At 49.7% G+C, this 17,334-nt stretch overlaps 1 protein-coding gene across 1 annotated transcript in view; it reads left to right on the top strand.

The window, feature by feature from the left end:
- NMNAT2 (nicotinamide nucleotide adenylyltransferase 2) overlaps positions 1–17,334 on the top strand; it is a 160,257-nt gene that overhangs the window by 115,737 nt on the left and 27,186 nt on the right. The window contains exons 2-7 of the mRNA XM_007450136.1: positions 5,227–5,315; positions 6,107–6,174; positions 8,412–8,490; positions 11,926–12,052; positions 13,596–13,676; positions 14,832–14,876. Of these exons, the coding sequence (XP_007450198.1) occupies positions 5,227–5,315; positions 6,107–6,174; positions 8,412–8,490; positions 11,926–12,052; positions 13,596–13,676; positions 14,832–14,876 (489 nt within the window). The remainder of the gene's footprint in view (positions 1–5,226; positions 5,316–6,106; positions 6,175–8,411; positions 8,491–11,925; positions 12,053–13,595; positions 13,677–14,831; positions 14,877–17,334) is intronic.

Below are 17,334 nucleotides of genomic sequence, written 5' to 3'. Positions count from 1 at the left end.
TTGTAGGCTGTTGGGTAGAGCTGGGTCTTAGTGCTGAGATGAGGACCTCCAGGAGACCTCACTCTGAACAGTATTCCCTGGTGTCTGAGGTTCTCTGTTAGTCCAGTGGTTCAGACTTGGAGCTCCCACCTCAGGAACTTCAGCCTGACCCCTGGCTCATGAACCAAGATCCTGCAAGCTGGGCATGTGGCAGCAAAAAAAAAAAAAGGAGAACAATAACAAAGTAAAAAATAAAATTAGACTAGGAAAGTAACCACTATGTTAGAAAAAATATAAAAATAAAAGTATGGATGAAACGACAACCAGAAGGTAAAACAGAACCACAATAGTAAAAAGGAGGAGGAGAAAAAAGGTGGAAAAGGCCTTGGCTGTGGAGGGCGGGGCCTAAGCAGTGGTGAGGTTTTGGCACTGGGTGGGGCCTATGCTTAGTAGCCACAGGGCTGGAAAAGGCAGGGGTTGGGTGGGACAACAGAACAGAACAGAAGGGGCCCAGGTGTGCCTCCCACCTCTGGTCTCAGAGGGCGGGGCACCTCACCTGGCAGCCCAGCAGGCTTCCTGGGCTCTAGTGGGCAGGACAAATGCCCTCCATTCCTCTCCTGCTCCTCCTGTCCTGGAGGGTTCCTCCCACCTGCCTCTCCTGATCTCTCCCAGCCTCTAAGCCCCCAGGACCAAGCCAGCCCGGAGGGGACCTCTGAGGGCGTAGGACCCAGCCAGAGAGAGCCAGGCAGACTTCCCTGGCCGATTGGGCAGTGGAAATGCTGGGCCCCCTCCCCCCTGATCCAAGCCCCCAAGGGTCCCTCCAGGCATGGGAAGCCCTCCCCCATCTCAGCCACCCCTCAGGGGGGCCGGTCCTGTCCAGACTCCACTTCTCCTCCACCCTCAGTCCCCCCATGTCCTACCGGTTTGCTTGGGGGTTCTTCTCACCTCCTTGGGCGTTGGGGTCTCCCACCAGTGTCTGGCAGGCACCCTACTTGTGGGGAGACGTGACATCTTCTGCATCTTCCCACACCACCGTCTTGACTCCTCCAAGATTAAGTCCCTCCAGTTTCTTACTTGCCTGACATTCCATTCAAATTAGAGGATACTAAGGCAACAAGTGAATTGCAGAATATAAAACCTAGCGCTCTTAGTACAGTCATAAAGGTATGGTCTGAAATATTGATGACATGGCATTGCATTGACACATCCAACTGCAAAGCCCCAGAGCCAAAGCAAACAAAATGTCTGGAGAGAGGAGGAAATCCATAGTCCCTGAACATTCTCTGGGAAGTTTTGATGGGTCATCTTCTTCCTTTATCCCTCATCACCTGGCCCAAAACTTCCTGCCAGGAATGATTGTCTCCTTTAAGGCAGGACTTTTCACCATCTTCACTATCCCTCTGTGAGTTTTTCTTCAAGCTCAGAGCATGTCACTCCCCATGTTCAATAGCCCTCAATGATTCCCTATTATCTTTACTTTTCATCTTTATGTTTATTGGCAATGTATGTCTATTGTTCTCAAACTTTAGAGAGCAAAAGAATCACCTGGGGAAACTAATTTTAAAAGTAGACTAAGTCCCAATCCCAGAGATTTCGACTCAGTAACTCTGGACGAGGACCTAAAAATCTGCATTTTAATAGCCTCTCCCTGGTAATTCCAATGCAAGTGGTCCATAGAATGCATGTTGACCAAACGGTGGCATAAAAGTCATACTCCTTGCCTGGCTTTCAGGACCCTTTGAAGTTTGATTCCCACTTGCTTAGCCAACAGTACCCCTCCCTCACCCTCACCCCACCCCTACCAAGCCCCCTACAGCCTAACCCTAGTGGTTAAGACTAAACCAGTTGATAAGCATACTTTAAACTGTGCAATTTCTGAATATTTGCTGGAACTCCTCACACTCCTTGGAAAGACAAAATTACCTCTCTTGTCCCTTTTCCCACATGCCCTAGTATCTCACAGACAGTTGTTCAAACTACACAGATAGTTGTTCAAACTGTAGGTTGGCACGCATTACTAGGGTGTGACCAGCTTTTTATTTAAATTTGTAATTACTAGAATAGAATGTACTAGAAAATATTGTAACATGTGTTTCAGTTAATTATACATAAACATACATATGTATGTATTGTGCCAGGATATAAAATGTATTTCTTACTGTGGGTTGTAGTAAAACACCACCAACAACAACAACATTGAAAGCCACAGCTATAGCACTCACCCAATTTGCCTCTCATTAGAGCTCTCTGTTTCTCCATTATTGTGAACATTTGGAGAATAATAAATAAAGCCACTCTTATCCCTCTAGGATCCATCATGGTATTTTGTGCTCAATACATGTTAACTGAATTGATTTGACTGCATGATCACAATCATGACTCTTCTGTGTTTAACTATTTCAGACCAGGAATCCTTTTTAAGGGTGTAGGGTTGGGGCTATCCCTTTCAAAAATTGCTTCTTTGTGAGACAGTGAGGTTTGGAGCATTGCCAGGGGAAGTGCGCCCTCATCTTGGCCAGAGGGAAAGGATAACATTTTCTAAGGCAATGAGGTTGCTTGGTGCAACCTATTTCCCTCGGAAATTCTGCGGTGTGGTCTGAGGAATGGAGTGGGTGGCTCTCCTGACAGACATGGCCCGGTGGAAGGAAACCCTAAGGGAAGGTGGCTACATGAGCCTTCTAGGTATGAGCATTTGTTGAACAAGCATTACTCAATAGACAAGCCACTGTGCTGAGTGCTTAAGAGCCCAAGAAGTCTTTGGCATGGGCGACAGACTGAACTACTTGTGGATTGCTTTCCTTAAGCCTATACGGTGTGTCAAGTGGCAACAGAACAAGCCAAGGTTGTTTGAATGTAAATCATCTTACACTCTCCTTGCTTCTCACGTGCATGTTAACTGCACATCTCCTTTAGCTGTGCATCTGGGATCTCTTCTCTACAGCAAAGTCCCTGGCTTTGAAGAATTCCGTACAGAAGAGGAGTAAAGACACAAACTTTCAGAAACAATTTCCAGATCACATCCCTTGAACAGGATGCACAGGGAGCTAGTAGGTCATTAAGTCCAGCAAAGGGGGATGTTGCCAGGGCAGGCGTGCTGGATGTGGGGTGGAGCTGAGCTTCAAATGAAAAGCTTGGGTAAGTGGAGAGTAAAGAGAGGACACTTTTTCTAAGATAGGGAGACAAAGGAAGGTCTGGCTTATTGCAGCAGAGGGTATGTGACAGCCAAAGCCCATATGGAAATGATCTTAAGGAAGACTGGGGTATAAAGGGCAAAGGGAAGAGAGGAGGGGCTATAGAATTTATTCAGATATCCAAAAGGTTTTGCTATAAGGCCTTCAATTTATTCTTGACCTCAGAATAAGATTTGGAAACTAGGGAAGTAATATCACTCTTTTAAAAAGCAAAGATGACACGTGTTATAATGTTAGAAACTGACAATACTGAATGCTGGTGAGGATGTGGAGCAACAGGAACGCTCATTCACTGCTGGCGAAAAACTACAATGTTCACAGATTGCTGGTGGGAATGCAAAATTGTACACCCACTTTGGAAGATAGTTAGACAGTTTCTTACAAAATTAAACATACTTTTACTGCATGTTCCAGCAATCACACTCCTTGATATTTACCTGAGTTGAAAATGTATGTCCACTCAAAAACCTGCACATGAATGTTATATCAGCTTTATTCATAATCAGTGAAAACCGGAAGCAACCAAGATGACCTTCCATTAGTGAATGAATAAACAAACTGTGGTATGTCCAGACAATGGACTGTTATTCAGCAATAAAAAGAAATGAGTTATCAGGCCAGGAAAAGACATGGAGGAACCTTAAATATGAATTGCTAAGTGAAAGAAGCCAGTCTGAAGAGGCTACACAGTGTGTGATTCCAACTATTTGGCATTTTGAAAAAGACAAAACTATAGAGATAGTAAAAACATCAGTGGTTACCAGCGGTTGGAAGGAGGGAGAGAGATGAATAGGTAGAGAGCACAGTGGATTTTGAGCGTGGAGAAACTATTCTCTATGAAACCAATGTGGACACATGTCATTATGTATTTGTCAAAACCCGCAGAACCATACAACACAAAGAGTGAATCTCAATGTAAACTATGTCCTATAGTTAATAATAATGTGTCCATATGGGCCTATCAAATGTAACAATTATACCCCACTAATGCAAGATAGTAATAACAGGGGAAGTGGGGTGTGTGTCGGGGGGAGGTCGGAAGATGGGGGGACTGAACACATAGAACTCTATGTACTATCTGCTTAATTATTCTGTAAATTTAAAACTGTACTAAAAAAATAAAGTTTATTAATTACTTTTTAAAAAAAACTTTAAGAGATTTCACATCGAAAGAAAAAAAAGAGGCAAATGTGGTGAGAATTAAAATTTTTAAGAGAGCCAGCAGGGTGATCTTAGAAGCTTGCTTGTAAACTACACAGCCAGTTTTGCTACCCAAGCCCCTGTTCCCTTACAGAATCCCTCACCTACACAGTAAATCCACACCACCTTCCCTCAGCTGTGGTAGCTCAGGACCTGTTGGATTTGTACAACGAACCGCTTTAGAAGAAAGACAGAACCAAAATCTTCATCACTTCTTAGTTTGCTAAATTGTCTCATGAAAATGAAATTGGGCTTGTCTGGTAAATTTGAAAAAGCAACATCATGACTTTTTTTCAGCAGAAAAAAAAGGCTTTTCTCTGGCCTAACTTTTCTCAACCAACTGTAATGTTGGTTTTCTGGTCTGATTGTTAATTCTCCCTAATTACGTAGAAGGCCCTTTAAATTTGCTTTGGTGATTTTCCTCTTCTGAGTAACTCCATGAGGCAGCCAGCCCACCTTTCATATTATAAGAAGGCTTCTTCTTTTTTCTTTTTAAAAAAATGACTCCTTCACTTCGGAATAATTTCTGCTTGTGATCATAATGGTTAATTCTAATCAGTTGCTCTTTTGGCTTTGAGTGAGGTGCTTGTTTTAAATCTCTCTGAGCTAGTCCAGCACTGGACCTTTAAACCTGGATTAATCCCCTTGACTTCTAAATCCTTTTGCTTTGGGGGCTGAAATCTGGCTCCATAACCTTTTAAATCACCAATGTTTGCTTTGAAAGTTGGCACTTTCTATTTAAGTGGCAAGAAAGATGGGAAATAAGCCTTACAGAGCTGAACGTATTGATTTCAATGATCACCTCTAATCCACACCTTTCCTCTTTAATAATGTGAGGTTTTCTTCTCTTAATTAGAAAGAGCCAGAGATTATCTACACAAAACTGGAAGGTTTATTGTCATTGGTGGGATTGTGTCTCCTGTCCACGACTCCTATGGAAAACAGGTGGGTTCCTCCTTTGCCCCTCTCCCCCCTAACACCCCTTCCTGACCCGATGGTTCCTCTGATGTAAAACTGCTCCACTGCCATCTCTGCCATCTACGATTCCTGGAAACGCAAAACACCCATTAGCAGGTGTCCTGCTTCCCATCTCTGGACCACAGTCAGACCTGAGCGAATGGGGGTTGGGCAGCAGCTGGGAGGAACAGCTTGCCTGCGACCAGGCCCAGTCAGAACTCATCCATGCCATGTGACTCGGCACGGATGCCAAACTGGGGGCGGTTTTGGGCTGGGCAATCTTTCCTGGGATTTTAGGAGAAAAAGGCCTATGCCTCCTATAATCTGATTTAAAATTCATTTCCCTGCCCCTCCGTCCCTGCCACACATCCCAGAAAATCTAGAAGCCCTCCCAGACCTCAACCTCCTCCCCCAGATACAACTTGGTGGGCTCTGGGGAAGTGACCCAGCCAGATGGACCCGGGAAACAAGGCAACACTCACCACGTTAAGTCTCCTCTCTGTGCTGGGTACACACTGGCTTCTTCATCAGCGGAGGCTCACCTCTGACTCTGATGGGGGCGGAGAGTATATTGCACACACTCTCCATTCTTTCTCTCCCGCCCACCCTGCCACTCTACGCTTGTGTGTAGCAGGGGGACATGTGGAGGGGTCACACCGTCATGCTCTGTCAGCACTGAAAAATGCTGCACTTTTATAATGGGCTGGCTTGGGATGGAGTCTTAGGGAGTCTGTGGGGAGCAGAGTGAGCCTCCCAACCACTGCTCTGTTGCTTCCCAGGGCCTTGTGTCGAGCCGGCACCGTCTCATCATGTGTCAGCTGGCCGTCCAGAATTCCGACTGGATCAGGTAGGGCTGGCCTGATGATGCCAGAGGCGGGTGGCCCAGGGACACCCTGGGAATGGGTGGAAAAAAGGAAGAGTCCCCACAGGAGTGGGGAGGCCAGGGGAGAGATTAACCCCACGCGGGCAATAATAACATAAGCATTCTGGGGTGGCCTGATGACTTTATTTTTTAACCAATTTATACAGCCTGGGGAACTAAAGAGGGAGCTTTTGGTGTTTCATCTGCTCTGGCACGTTTGGATTCAGGAGTATGCTGAGAGCTTCCACAAACATCATTGGGATTGGGGTGAGGCAGGGCCAGAAAATCCGAGATGCCTCTCCACTTCCATCCGTACTCACTTCCATGAGCTGTCACTACCTTTCAGGGAAGGTCCCCCAGCTTTGGCTATTTTCCATTCCTGTTCAGGCTTCCTAGGGTCCCACGATGACAGTGGGATGCCTCCCTGAAAGGGAGAGGCAGGGGAAGGGTTAGGGGGGGGGGGGGGGGGGGGGGGTCAGGTCCAAGCGCTCACGGCCTTTCCCTCAGACGGTCCCTGCGCAGACGGTCCCTGCACAGTTCTAAGATGGCAGACACCGTTATCCACTGTGCTTGCAGTGTAATTAAAGCAAACCTCCACTAATTATGCCAATTATAACCCCCAAAGCTCCTACAGTTATAATTTGCATGAGAAGGTGGCGTTTTTTAAAAAAAATAACAATACACCATTTGTATTGTGATTCCCCACCCCCCCACACCCCGTGGAAAAATAAGCAGCACCTAGAGGTTTCCAGGAAAGGAGAGAAATGAAGGGCCGCTGACCTCAGAATGAGGGATGCAGAGAGTTAGCGGAGAAGAGATGGGGTGGGTGGAAATGGGAGCAGTGAAGGAAAGCAACAATAATAATTAAATAGTGATCCATGCCATTTGTGCGCAGTGATTTGTGTGAGCAGTGCATGCCCTTTACAGACTTTCTCATCCCCTCCCTCCCCTCGAGACAGAGGTGAGGTTGGGAGACAGCTCAGGAGAAGTCAGGGAGCTTGAGAGGGAACAGCACATCTGTGGTCAAGTCAGGGTAGAAACGGAGCCTCTTAGCATGGCACCTCATGATCTCAGGGGAATATGGGGTCCAGTGGGGGAAATACTGAACAGGAGACTGTTACTGCTTGTATGTGATTAGAAGATTCTGAAGTAACTCCCTCATTCATTCAACAAATATTCACTGAGCACTTACTGCCTGCCCTGCACTGCTCCAGGCACTGGGAAAATCAGAATTCCGTGAACTGAGGTCACCAGAGAGGCTTGGAGATAGCTCTAGAGATGGGGCATGGGTGCGCAGAGTCCCTGGACGTGGGGGAGCCTGTTTAACCAGGTCAGGTGTCTGCCCATCTCAGCGGGGAGGGTGGTCAGGGATCTGGGGGCTCAGGGCAAGCTGGGTCGCCAAGTGTTTTCAGTTCAGGAGATCTCATCTCTGGGAACCTTAGGTGTGCTGTGAGGTGGGGCTAGGGAGGGAACGCTCAACTGCTAAGGACATGTTTGAGGAACGTCCCAATTTAGCAGCTCATTAAGTTGGTAATTAAGCCCAAGTGCTGCATCCGTCAGGGGCTGGATCCCTGCTCACTTCACATCCGGTGTGCAGCAGGGGTTGGCCAGTCTGCAGGGCTGTACGTTCCGGTCTGGCTGCCGTGCCCACCTCCATGCCCACAGGGCACCCCGCTGCACAGGGAGTCAGACATGGGCAGATTCCCCAGTTCAGGTAACTGCAGTTGCCACTTGATGAGGGCCTGGCTCATTTCATTCTTATCACAGTCCTATAAGGTCCAGAGGAGAATTCCCGTTTTGCAGGTAAGAATAAGAGCAAGACACTATACTAAGCACTTTGCATAGAAAACTCATTGACCCCTTCTAATAACCTCGCAAGAGAGTTATTATTGTTATTCCCATTTTACAGATGGGAAAGTGAGCACCAAAAAATCTCATAACTTTCCCAAAGCCCCACAGTTGGGAAGGTCTGGTGCTGATGTTAAACCTGGCCAGACCAGTACCAGCAACTGTTCATGTAAGCCTGTGTCAAACTCCTCTCATTTTACAGTGGGGAAACTGAGGCTCAGGAAGGTGTTTCAAGCCCATGTTTTACCTGATTCGAGGTCTAAGTACTTGGTATGACCAGGTCTGCTAAGCTTTTTGAGCCATGTCATTGGAAGGAACCAATAAGCAAAGAGTGTGAGAATGGAAACCAAGGGAAACATCTTTCCTATTGTCAGGGTGGACCCGTGGGAGTGCTATCAGGACACCTGGCAGACAACCTGCAGCGTCCTCGAACACCATCGGGACCTCATGAAGGTAAGCTGGGCCAGGCTCAGGGTTGGGTGGACCACGGAAGCCGGGCAGGCCAGGGAAAGGATGCTGCTGGCCTACTGACCTGGTTGTTTCCTGCTTCTCCGCCGGCGGCGGGGGAGACCAGGCTCTGAGCAGCACCACGGAGGGCAGTGAATTAGGGACCCAGAGCAATGCCAGAGGCTGCTTCCTGCCTTGTCCCCCTCCTCGATATGACTTGGGGCAGTTTTCATCTTCTGGCAGTAAGTTCAAGGTGGGATTCAGGAGACCACAGCTGGAAAGCTTCAGAAAGTGAGGAGAGAGGGAGAAGCAAGCAAAGCAAGGAGGAGAGAAGGGCACTGGGCGAAGTTACAAGCAGCCAGGTCCTCGTGCCACACCTCCTGGGGACCCACTGGTCCTCTTACCCCAGCCTAGGTTGCCGTGACTGCTGTACTCCATAGCCGCAGGCGTCGTATTGTCATGCACGCTCATTCCTCCTCACAGGAGTCCATGGGCAGACAGTGTTCTCATCTCTGTTTTTTTTTGTTTTTTTTGCGGTACACGGGGCGCTCACTGCTGTGGCCTCTCCCGTTACGGAGCACAGGCTCCGGATGCGCAGGCTCAGCGGCCACGGCTCACGGGCCCAGCCGCTCTGCGGCATGTGGGATCTTCCCGGAGCGGGGCACGAACCCGCGTCCCCTGCATCGGCAGGCGGACTCTCAACCACTGCGCCACCAGGGAAGCCCTCATCTCTGTTTTATTTGTGGGTAAAAGGAAGCACAGAGAGGTGAACCAGGGTATCTGAGGACACACAGTGACTGCCTAGCCCACACAGATGGCTGCCTAGGGCTTGTGGCCGTGTGCAGTGACGAGGAGCTGGTTGCTAGGTAAGCACAGGTTCATCATCAGCCAGCAGCACCAGTCAGCGTGTGCAGAAAGCGCCCTTCACAGATCGATAGCAACCCATCGACTCCCACCGCGCGCGGGCGAAAAGCGGTGCCATCAATAGCAAGAAGCCTGACCCACGGAGACGAGACGCAATCCATCCTCCTTGCCTCCGCTGACCCTGATGCACAGCGCTCACCAGCCCCAAACATGGATCAGAATGGTACCGTCCTGACACAGGGGGCGCCTCCATCGCATCTGTGTTTGCTGTCAGAGGGGCCTTTCAGAATCTTCTCCTTGGGGAGCTGCCAGCAGCCCCAATCCCCCCGCTCTCCACCTGCTGTGCACAGTGCTTTATTTGAACAGATGTGGAATTCTGGGGCTCCAGACCATCCAGGAAGTCAAGAGCAATAGAAGTGGAGAGGACTAGCTGGCTGTTGCTTCATCTAATAAGCTTTTCCCCCATGGAATTGAAGAAAACCCATCTCCTTTCTTTCTGCTTTCAGAACCCTTCACACACATTCCGAGTCTTCCCTGGTCCCTTTGGAAGGACTCTGATGTAGGGTGGCCCTCACTTGCTCCTCTGGGCTTGTCTCAACAACAGCAGTAATAAAAGACATCCCATCTTACTGTATAAGGATGTATCCGTCAGGAGAGGCCAAGATTCGCAGACATCCTTTAAATCTCAGTGGCTTCACACTGGGGGCCTGTGCACCTTCTCTTCACCCAGGAGCCTCAGGCTGCATGATGGAAGGGAGGAATCAGGGGCCCTGCAGGCATGCCTGAGCCCTGGCTCTACCAGCCAGAAAGCCTGGCTGCTGTTTTGCTGTCTAAATGTCTGGGCTTCCTGAGCCCTCCCTCTGTATCTGAGGCCCAGAAGCATGAGTCTGGGCCTGAGATGCTTGGCCAACGACCCACAGCTGTTGCTGTCCTGTGATGGTCACAGGCCGGCAAAGAATGCCAGTCTCGATGCCCCCCCCCCCGCCCCGGCCTTGGAGTGGGAGCTTGGAGCTGCTTGTTAACTCCCAGTCTCCCCGGTCCCAGCATCAGGCCGGTGTTCCTGGCATGGAGAGTGGACCTCTTGGAGAGATAGACACTGGGCTTAATAGGTGATGCAAGGCTTTGAGAACGTGGGAGCCTGTGGAGGGCAGAGCGGGGCAGGTGGCCAGCACTTTTCTTCTCCAGCATAGAACAAGTCGAATGGGACAAATGATGCATGCAGCAAGAAGAAGAAAATCCTCAGCTACCAGACCGGTTATTTAATGAGAATGTGGCGTTTTCTTTTCTGGATGTGAAATCATAATAAAAAGGAGGCAGACTGTCCCTTCCACTCCACCAGCCGCAGCCGGACAGAGAATCCCACAAAGCAGGCTAAGAAGATCCTGTGGTCCCCAACCTCAGCCGGCTCCCAGATGTGGCTGCTTGCTGTCGTGACCATCTCCTGTCAGGAACATTACAGAAGTGACAGGTCACCCCACAAGACAAACGCCTGCCCTTCCAGGGCTCAGAAGGACTCACGTTCTGTTCTGCCTGCACGGTGGTGCGTGGAAGATGCCTTTGGAGGGTCACCCCAATCCTGGGACTTGGTGTCCTCTGGCAGCAGGACTCAATAATCCAGAAAGGGTGGTGGGCCAGGGATTGAGGGGAAGCTGGCTTTCAGGGAAGGGACCTTGAATAAGCAACAGCCCTATGAAGCTAAACAGATTGAAAATTCACCATTTGTTTCTCTGTTGCCCAATAGTTCCACTCCCCGCGGGCAAGGGGGGTTGCTTCTGGGTCAGCTGTGAAGAATGCTGCGTTATCAGCTCTGTGTTTTCTGTAGCACTAGAGAGAAGCAGCAGGCCAGTTAACACAGGACAATGGATAATACACATAGAATTTCCGTTGGGCTCTGGAATGTGTATTCACACTCTGAGCAGGCGCAAGAGTTCCCAGAATGCCGCCCTCTTCCTGCAGCACAAACACACCCTGCTCCGCCTGGCACTGCTCCCCAGCTTGGCCCTGTCATTGGCGTCTCTGGCCTGGAGAGGCGGCAGGTGGTGATAGCGCCTGGTGTTTGCACGACCTTTCCCAAGCTTGCACAGCCCTTTTGCAGACATGACCTCATTTGAGCCCCACGAAGCAGGCAGGGAGGGCAGGCATGCATGTTCCACAGAAGGTCACAACATGTACAAAGTTCCTGCCAGGTGCCAGATGCTCTAAAGGCGCTCTGTGTATGCTCGCTCGTGTAATCCGGCTGCAGCCCAGAAGGGTGGCTCTTTTGCCTCTCTATGTTAGCCTCTTGAGCTGAGGTTCAAGAGCAGGTAACTATCCAAGGTCTCACAGCCAGAAGGGGGCAGAGCTCAAACTTGAACCCAGATCTGTGAAACAACACATCCCACACGTTTCTCACCTCCTGCTAGCCTAGTGTGGTCACAGGGTGTGGCTGGGTCCAGAACCCACCTCGAGTCCTCTTTCTCAGTTCCAGGACACCTCACCATGATGGACAAGCAGATGAGCATTTGGAGATAACTGGGAAATGCTTTCATAAGCCTCCTGGGCTAATGACACTGACTCTGCCCCTCTTCCTTCCCCCAGCGGGTGACTGGCTGCATCCTCTCCAATGTCAACACACCCTCCATGACGCCTGTGATTGGACAGCCTCAAAATGAGACCTCCCAGCCCATTTACCAGAACAGCAATGTGCCCACCAAGCCCACTGCAGGTAGGGGAACATTGGTGTAGAGCAGTGGCTCTCAAACTTCAGAATCGCCTGGAGAGCTTGTTAAAATCCAGATCACTAGGCGCTGCCCCAGAATTTGATTCAGTGGGTCTGGAAGAAGGAAGAGAATCTGCATTTTTTAAAAGTCAATCCTGATACTCTGGTCCAGGGACCATACTTTGAGAACTCTTAATGTAGGGCATCAGAAAGAAATGGTCACAATGATAGAGACAGGAGCAGAGACAGAGAGACAGGGGTGATGGTGTGCCTTTTAATATAAATATGATTGCCTTAGTGGGAATTAAAGACAAAAGGCAGCATTTTTCTCTGCCTTTTCTAAGGAGGTTGAGGATCTTGCCAAGGTCACACAGTAAGGAAGTAGGAGGGCCAGGAGTCAAACCCAGACAGTGTGCAGCCAGAGTCCCACACTCTTAGCCATCCCTTCCCTGACAAAGAGCAGGGGTCCCCCAACATTTACCCAGCGCCTAGTACTATATGCTTGCACGGTGTTCAGTGCTTTACATGGGTTCTCATTTAATGCGGTAATTCTGTGATATAGATATTATATTCCCATTTACAAAGAGAAAACTGAGCTTCAGAGAAGGTGAGTGATTTGCCTAAGGTCACACAGCTCAAAAGTGGAAGAGTCAGGACTGTCTGATTCCAAGGTCCATGTCCTTCCTAATATTTTCTTCCAGGCCAATTGCAAGAGACAGATCCTGGTATTACTTTTCAAGCCTAGAGACCATAATCTATTTGGTTATCAGTCTATCATAGATAGGGTAATTCACAAGGATGAGCCAGAATTTCATAGTTTGCATATAGCTACGTCTGTGGGGCTCAGAAAACTTCTCTGGATTAGAGCTCAGAAAGATCATTGAAAACCAGATCCCTCTCAGCCAAAGTAGGATGTCTGATTATTCTAAACACCATCTGAAAGGGAAGGAAGGCCTTTGCCCAGCAGAAATTACTCCAAATGAGTTCTTGGCCACAGGCTGAATCTCCATGGATCTGGGTGTTACTCTTTAGTGTTGGGGGTGGCTGAGGAAATGCACATGATATTAAAAAACGAAAAATGCAAACAGGGCACAGGCCCTCTAAATGTAGACTATGATCCAATTTATGTTACGTAGACATATCTGCATTAATACACATAATAAAAATGGAAGAAAATAAAAAAATATATGCATACTTTAGTGGTGGTTATCTCTAGCAGTGGAATTATGGGTGCTTTCTATTTTCCTTTTTATATATATTCCTCTTCCATATTTTCCAGTTTTTCAACAGTGTAATAAACACGATCAGAAAATAGATTCCCATCTAGGGCTCAGAATGCTTGTGCCTTGGACTGGGAATGAGAAGAGGGAATTTGGGCTGTCATATTTCTGTTCTTTCTTTCCACCCTCCTACTGCCTCCATGACCCAACCCCTGCCCCTCCAGTGCAGCCCCACTGTTTACAGTGGCCCAAATGTGGGACTGACGCGAGTGTGAGTTGTGAGTGGTTCTCTCCGTCTGTCCCTGTCTGTCTTGCTCTCTCTCCCATAGCCAAGATCCTGGGAAAGGTCGGAGAAAGCCTAAGCCGGATCTGCTGTGTCCGCCCACCGGTGGAGCGCTTCACCTTTGTGGGTAAGGGAGCAAGGACCTTCTTTACCAATCCCGCCTCTTTTCTTTCCCTCCTCCCTTTGTTCATTCACCAGACAAGCCCCAGCACCTGCTGTAGGATGAGCATCTATAGAGCAAACATTGGGAGAGAAGAGAGGATGTTACCAGGCCTGCAGGGCCAAGGTGTGATGGGAGCCCAGAGGCGTGATCCTCCTGGCTCAGGGATCCTGGAGACCTTCTCCCCTCCTCTCCCCTCCTTGGGCTGTTCTGGTCCTTCCCTCTATAGACTGTGTCCACCCGCCTGAGAGTTCTCAGAGGCCCCGCATCCTCCCTCAGGTCCTCCCAGCTCTGGCAGTGTCAGCACTCCTGCTGAGAGGCTAAGAACACACAAGCCCTTTCCTTAATTTTCTCCATTTTTTTGCTGCTCCCCTAAGGACTCAGCATAGATGAGAATAGCTGTCTCTGGGGCTCTTTCTCCCACAAACCCCAAATTCGGCTCTGCAGAGGAGCTGAAGGTCTAGCCCCCATTCCTTTGACTCTTTGGGGCTGACTTCTGCCATTTCTCAGATTTCCAATTTCCAGCCTTGAATAGGAACTAAGAGGGATGGTTGAGGAGGCAGGGGGCCAGGATGGCATCTCCATGGTGCTCTGCACACCGTGTGCCCCGTGTGGGCGTGCACACTCAGAGCACATGGTAAAGCCTCTGTCTTTCACTTCTTTCCCGGGCTCTCCATTCTGCCCCGTGAAAAATCTCAGCGTACTCGGTTTTGCTTGTTCTTTGAACCAGAACGCTGAACGGGAGAGGGCCGCCTCCGTGTGACACTACAAGCTGTCACCCTAGGTTCAAGGAAGTTGCTCTTGTGGCCAGCCTCCCCTAAATACAGAAGGAAACAAAAGGCGCTCAGCATGAGCACGTGTGTGTCCGTCATTGGCAACCCAGCCAGGCTGTCCAATACTGAAAGTCCCAGAACAGTGAATCCTGCCTCTGGACCCTGAGGAGATGCTCCCTCTCCATTTTAAGCTGGACGGTGCTCTCCATTTATGCTACTCAGATGTCCCTACTCCCACCCAATCACCCCATCCCGGGTTCTCCCTCTGCGGAGTCTCTTGTACAGAACGCGCATCAGGTACCCGGAAGTTGGTTCCCTGATGCTTCTGCATTTCCTCTTTCCTCCCTAGATGAGAATGCCAATCTGGGCACAGTGATGCGGTACGAGGAGATTGGTGAGTGGGGCTGGGCAAGTGGGAACATTTGGAGCCACCGGCCTCCACCATGGGCAAAGTGGGGGAGGGGAGAGCCTTGCAAACCCTGGGTGGTGTTTGCAGTAGGGTCTGCTCTTAGAGGGATAATTGATTGTTCCCAGGCTAAGATCATATTCTTAGTTATCTCTCCTTTAACATCTCCATACTAGATTCAGGCAGGTTCCCAGGAGGTAGGATGGGATCAGTTGGCAATTTTCCCTTCAGAGCCTCTTTTTCCTCATTCAAAAGTCATGGAAGTTGAGTTCATTGCCAGCCAGAGAGACTCTTCTCTTGCCCACAGCACTGTGCCTGCGGCAGAAGAGCTCCCCTACCTTCCTCAGCAGAGGATTCCGGCGTTTGGAGGATGAGGAGGGACGGGGCAGAAAGCCACACCTGTGACCTCCCCCACAGCCTTGAGTAGAGACTAAGGCCCCAACTGTGTGTGAGGACAGTGAAGGCCCCGGGCCAGAGCAGGTGGAGGGTGGTTACACGGAGCTGTCAGGATGGGAAGGAGCTAACCCCCCATAGAAGTGAGCTGAGTCCTGGGCAACCCTAGGAAACAAACCAGGAAACAGATCTTTCCAAGGTTCCAGAATAAGTTAGAGACACAAGCATCTGAAGCCAGGTAAAGGGCAGACAGCAAGAGTGGAGCTGGAGCTGATGCAACTACCAGGTGACAAGGAGGGTCAGTGACAGTTGGAATGCTTGAAATTCTAGGATGAGGGGCAGCCTGGTGTCCAGCTGACATGCTTAATCTTTCAACTCGAGCTACAGAGATGCTCCAGGCACCCCCTCCTAGAGGTGGAGGTTTGGGGCTGCATCTGGGCACTGGGTTCTCCCAGGAGGCCCAGCAGATGTGATGTCATTTCAAGGAACTTCTCTGGCGCCTGTCCCCTGATCCCAGGCAGTGGTGCACCTGAGTTGGCTCATATTTATTTGGCTCATATTTATTTGCTAGAGCCATTTGTAAAATTTTCAGGGATCTTACCAACCAGTTGTTAAACGCAGTCTATACTAAAAATTAAATTATATTAAGTAACAGTTAAATACATTGTATTCAAAACAAGTATTAAGTACTCAAAACTCCTCACTTCCCAATTCTTTTATCAAGTTTTAATAGGCTTTATTTACCAGCACATGGCTGTCTGAGGACCACAGGAAAGGGCGCCTACCTTTCCGGATGCTTCCCAAAGCCAGCAGGAAGAAGCATGCAACTCCAGGTTCCACAGCCCCAAACACCCAAAAGCCCCACACTCCCCCTTCCCTGCAGTTCCACACCTGGCCAGGAACTACCTTCCCGGGGAGCGGGGGGGGGGGGTGGGGGTGGGGGTGGAGGGTGTGGTCTTCACCAGACCAGCCGAGCTCAGAGCAGTCTTCAGACTTTCAGCTCTATTCCAATGTATATTTTCCTCCGACACCTTGTTCCAGGAAGAATGCATTGTGGCCCAGCTTCAGCTGGGACCTTTTTGCCTTGCCAGCACCCAGGTCCCGTGTATCAGGCTGTCCCGCCCTGGGGAGTTCCCCCTCCTACTGAGAGGCAATGCGATGGGTGTTTGTTTACACGGCTACGCTCCCAGCTCCTAGCACTCCACCTCTACCGTCTCACTGCAGCCTTGTGAGGCGCAGGGCTAGTCTTAGCCCCATCTTACTACTCTTTCAGAGAAAGGAAAGCTGAGTGGCCACAGCTGTCTGGATGGATTTGTGGCCTCGTGTGGTACAGGTGGCAGCTGCCTCAGTGTGCAGTGGGGAGTGGAAGGGGCTGCAGGGCCTGGGGCTTTGCATAACCCGGATTCCCGGGAGGAGGGTGTGGCAGGAGAGTGCTGATTCTGGCTCCCTGGATCCTGAACTGGGGAAGAAAGTTGGACCCAGGGGAGGTCCCAGGAAGGGAGCTTGCCTGGCCTCTAGACCACTGTGCTGTGAGGCCCTCTGGCTCACACGTCCCCTTTTTGAAATCCCTTTGCACGCTTCACGAGAAGGAAAAAGCCATTTCTCCTAGCTCAGTTAGCACCTATGGCTCCATTTCCACTTTCTTAACCAGCTGACTGCTCCCGGGGCCTGCCCCAGACCCAAGGCTTAGGGAATGAAAACACATACCTTAGTCTCGGATGATAAACCTGAGAAACCACTGCTGCCCTCCAGCGGCCACATGTGGGATCCCAAGCCCTGCCAGGGCCTCTGGCCTGTGACAAATCCATCTGTTCCAGTGCTGCAAGCAAAGGTGGAAACCCTGCGCTTTAACTTGATCTGCTTTGGCTTTAAAAATAAGTCTACATTATTTTCATGTGAGAAAGTGAGTCTCTGGCTTCGGAATAGAAAAGAGATTCATTTCCATGGCTGTAGAGCAGGGTTTCTCAACCATGGCACTGTTGACACTGGGGACCAGATAATCCTGTGTCATGGGGGCTGCTCTGTGCTGTGTAGACTGTTGAGTGGCATTCCT

The sequence above is a fragment of the Lipotes vexillifer genome, unplaced genomic scaffold (assembly GCF_000442215.2).
Source record: "Lipotes vexillifer unplaced genomic scaffold, Lipotes_vexillifer_v1.1 scaffold97, whole genome shotgun sequence".
NCBI lineage: Eukaryota > Metazoa > Chordata > Mammalia > Artiodactyla > Lipotidae > Lipotes > Lipotes vexillifer.
Note: the sequence above shows the minus strand (reverse complement) of the source record. Positions and strands in the feature narration are given on the sequence as shown.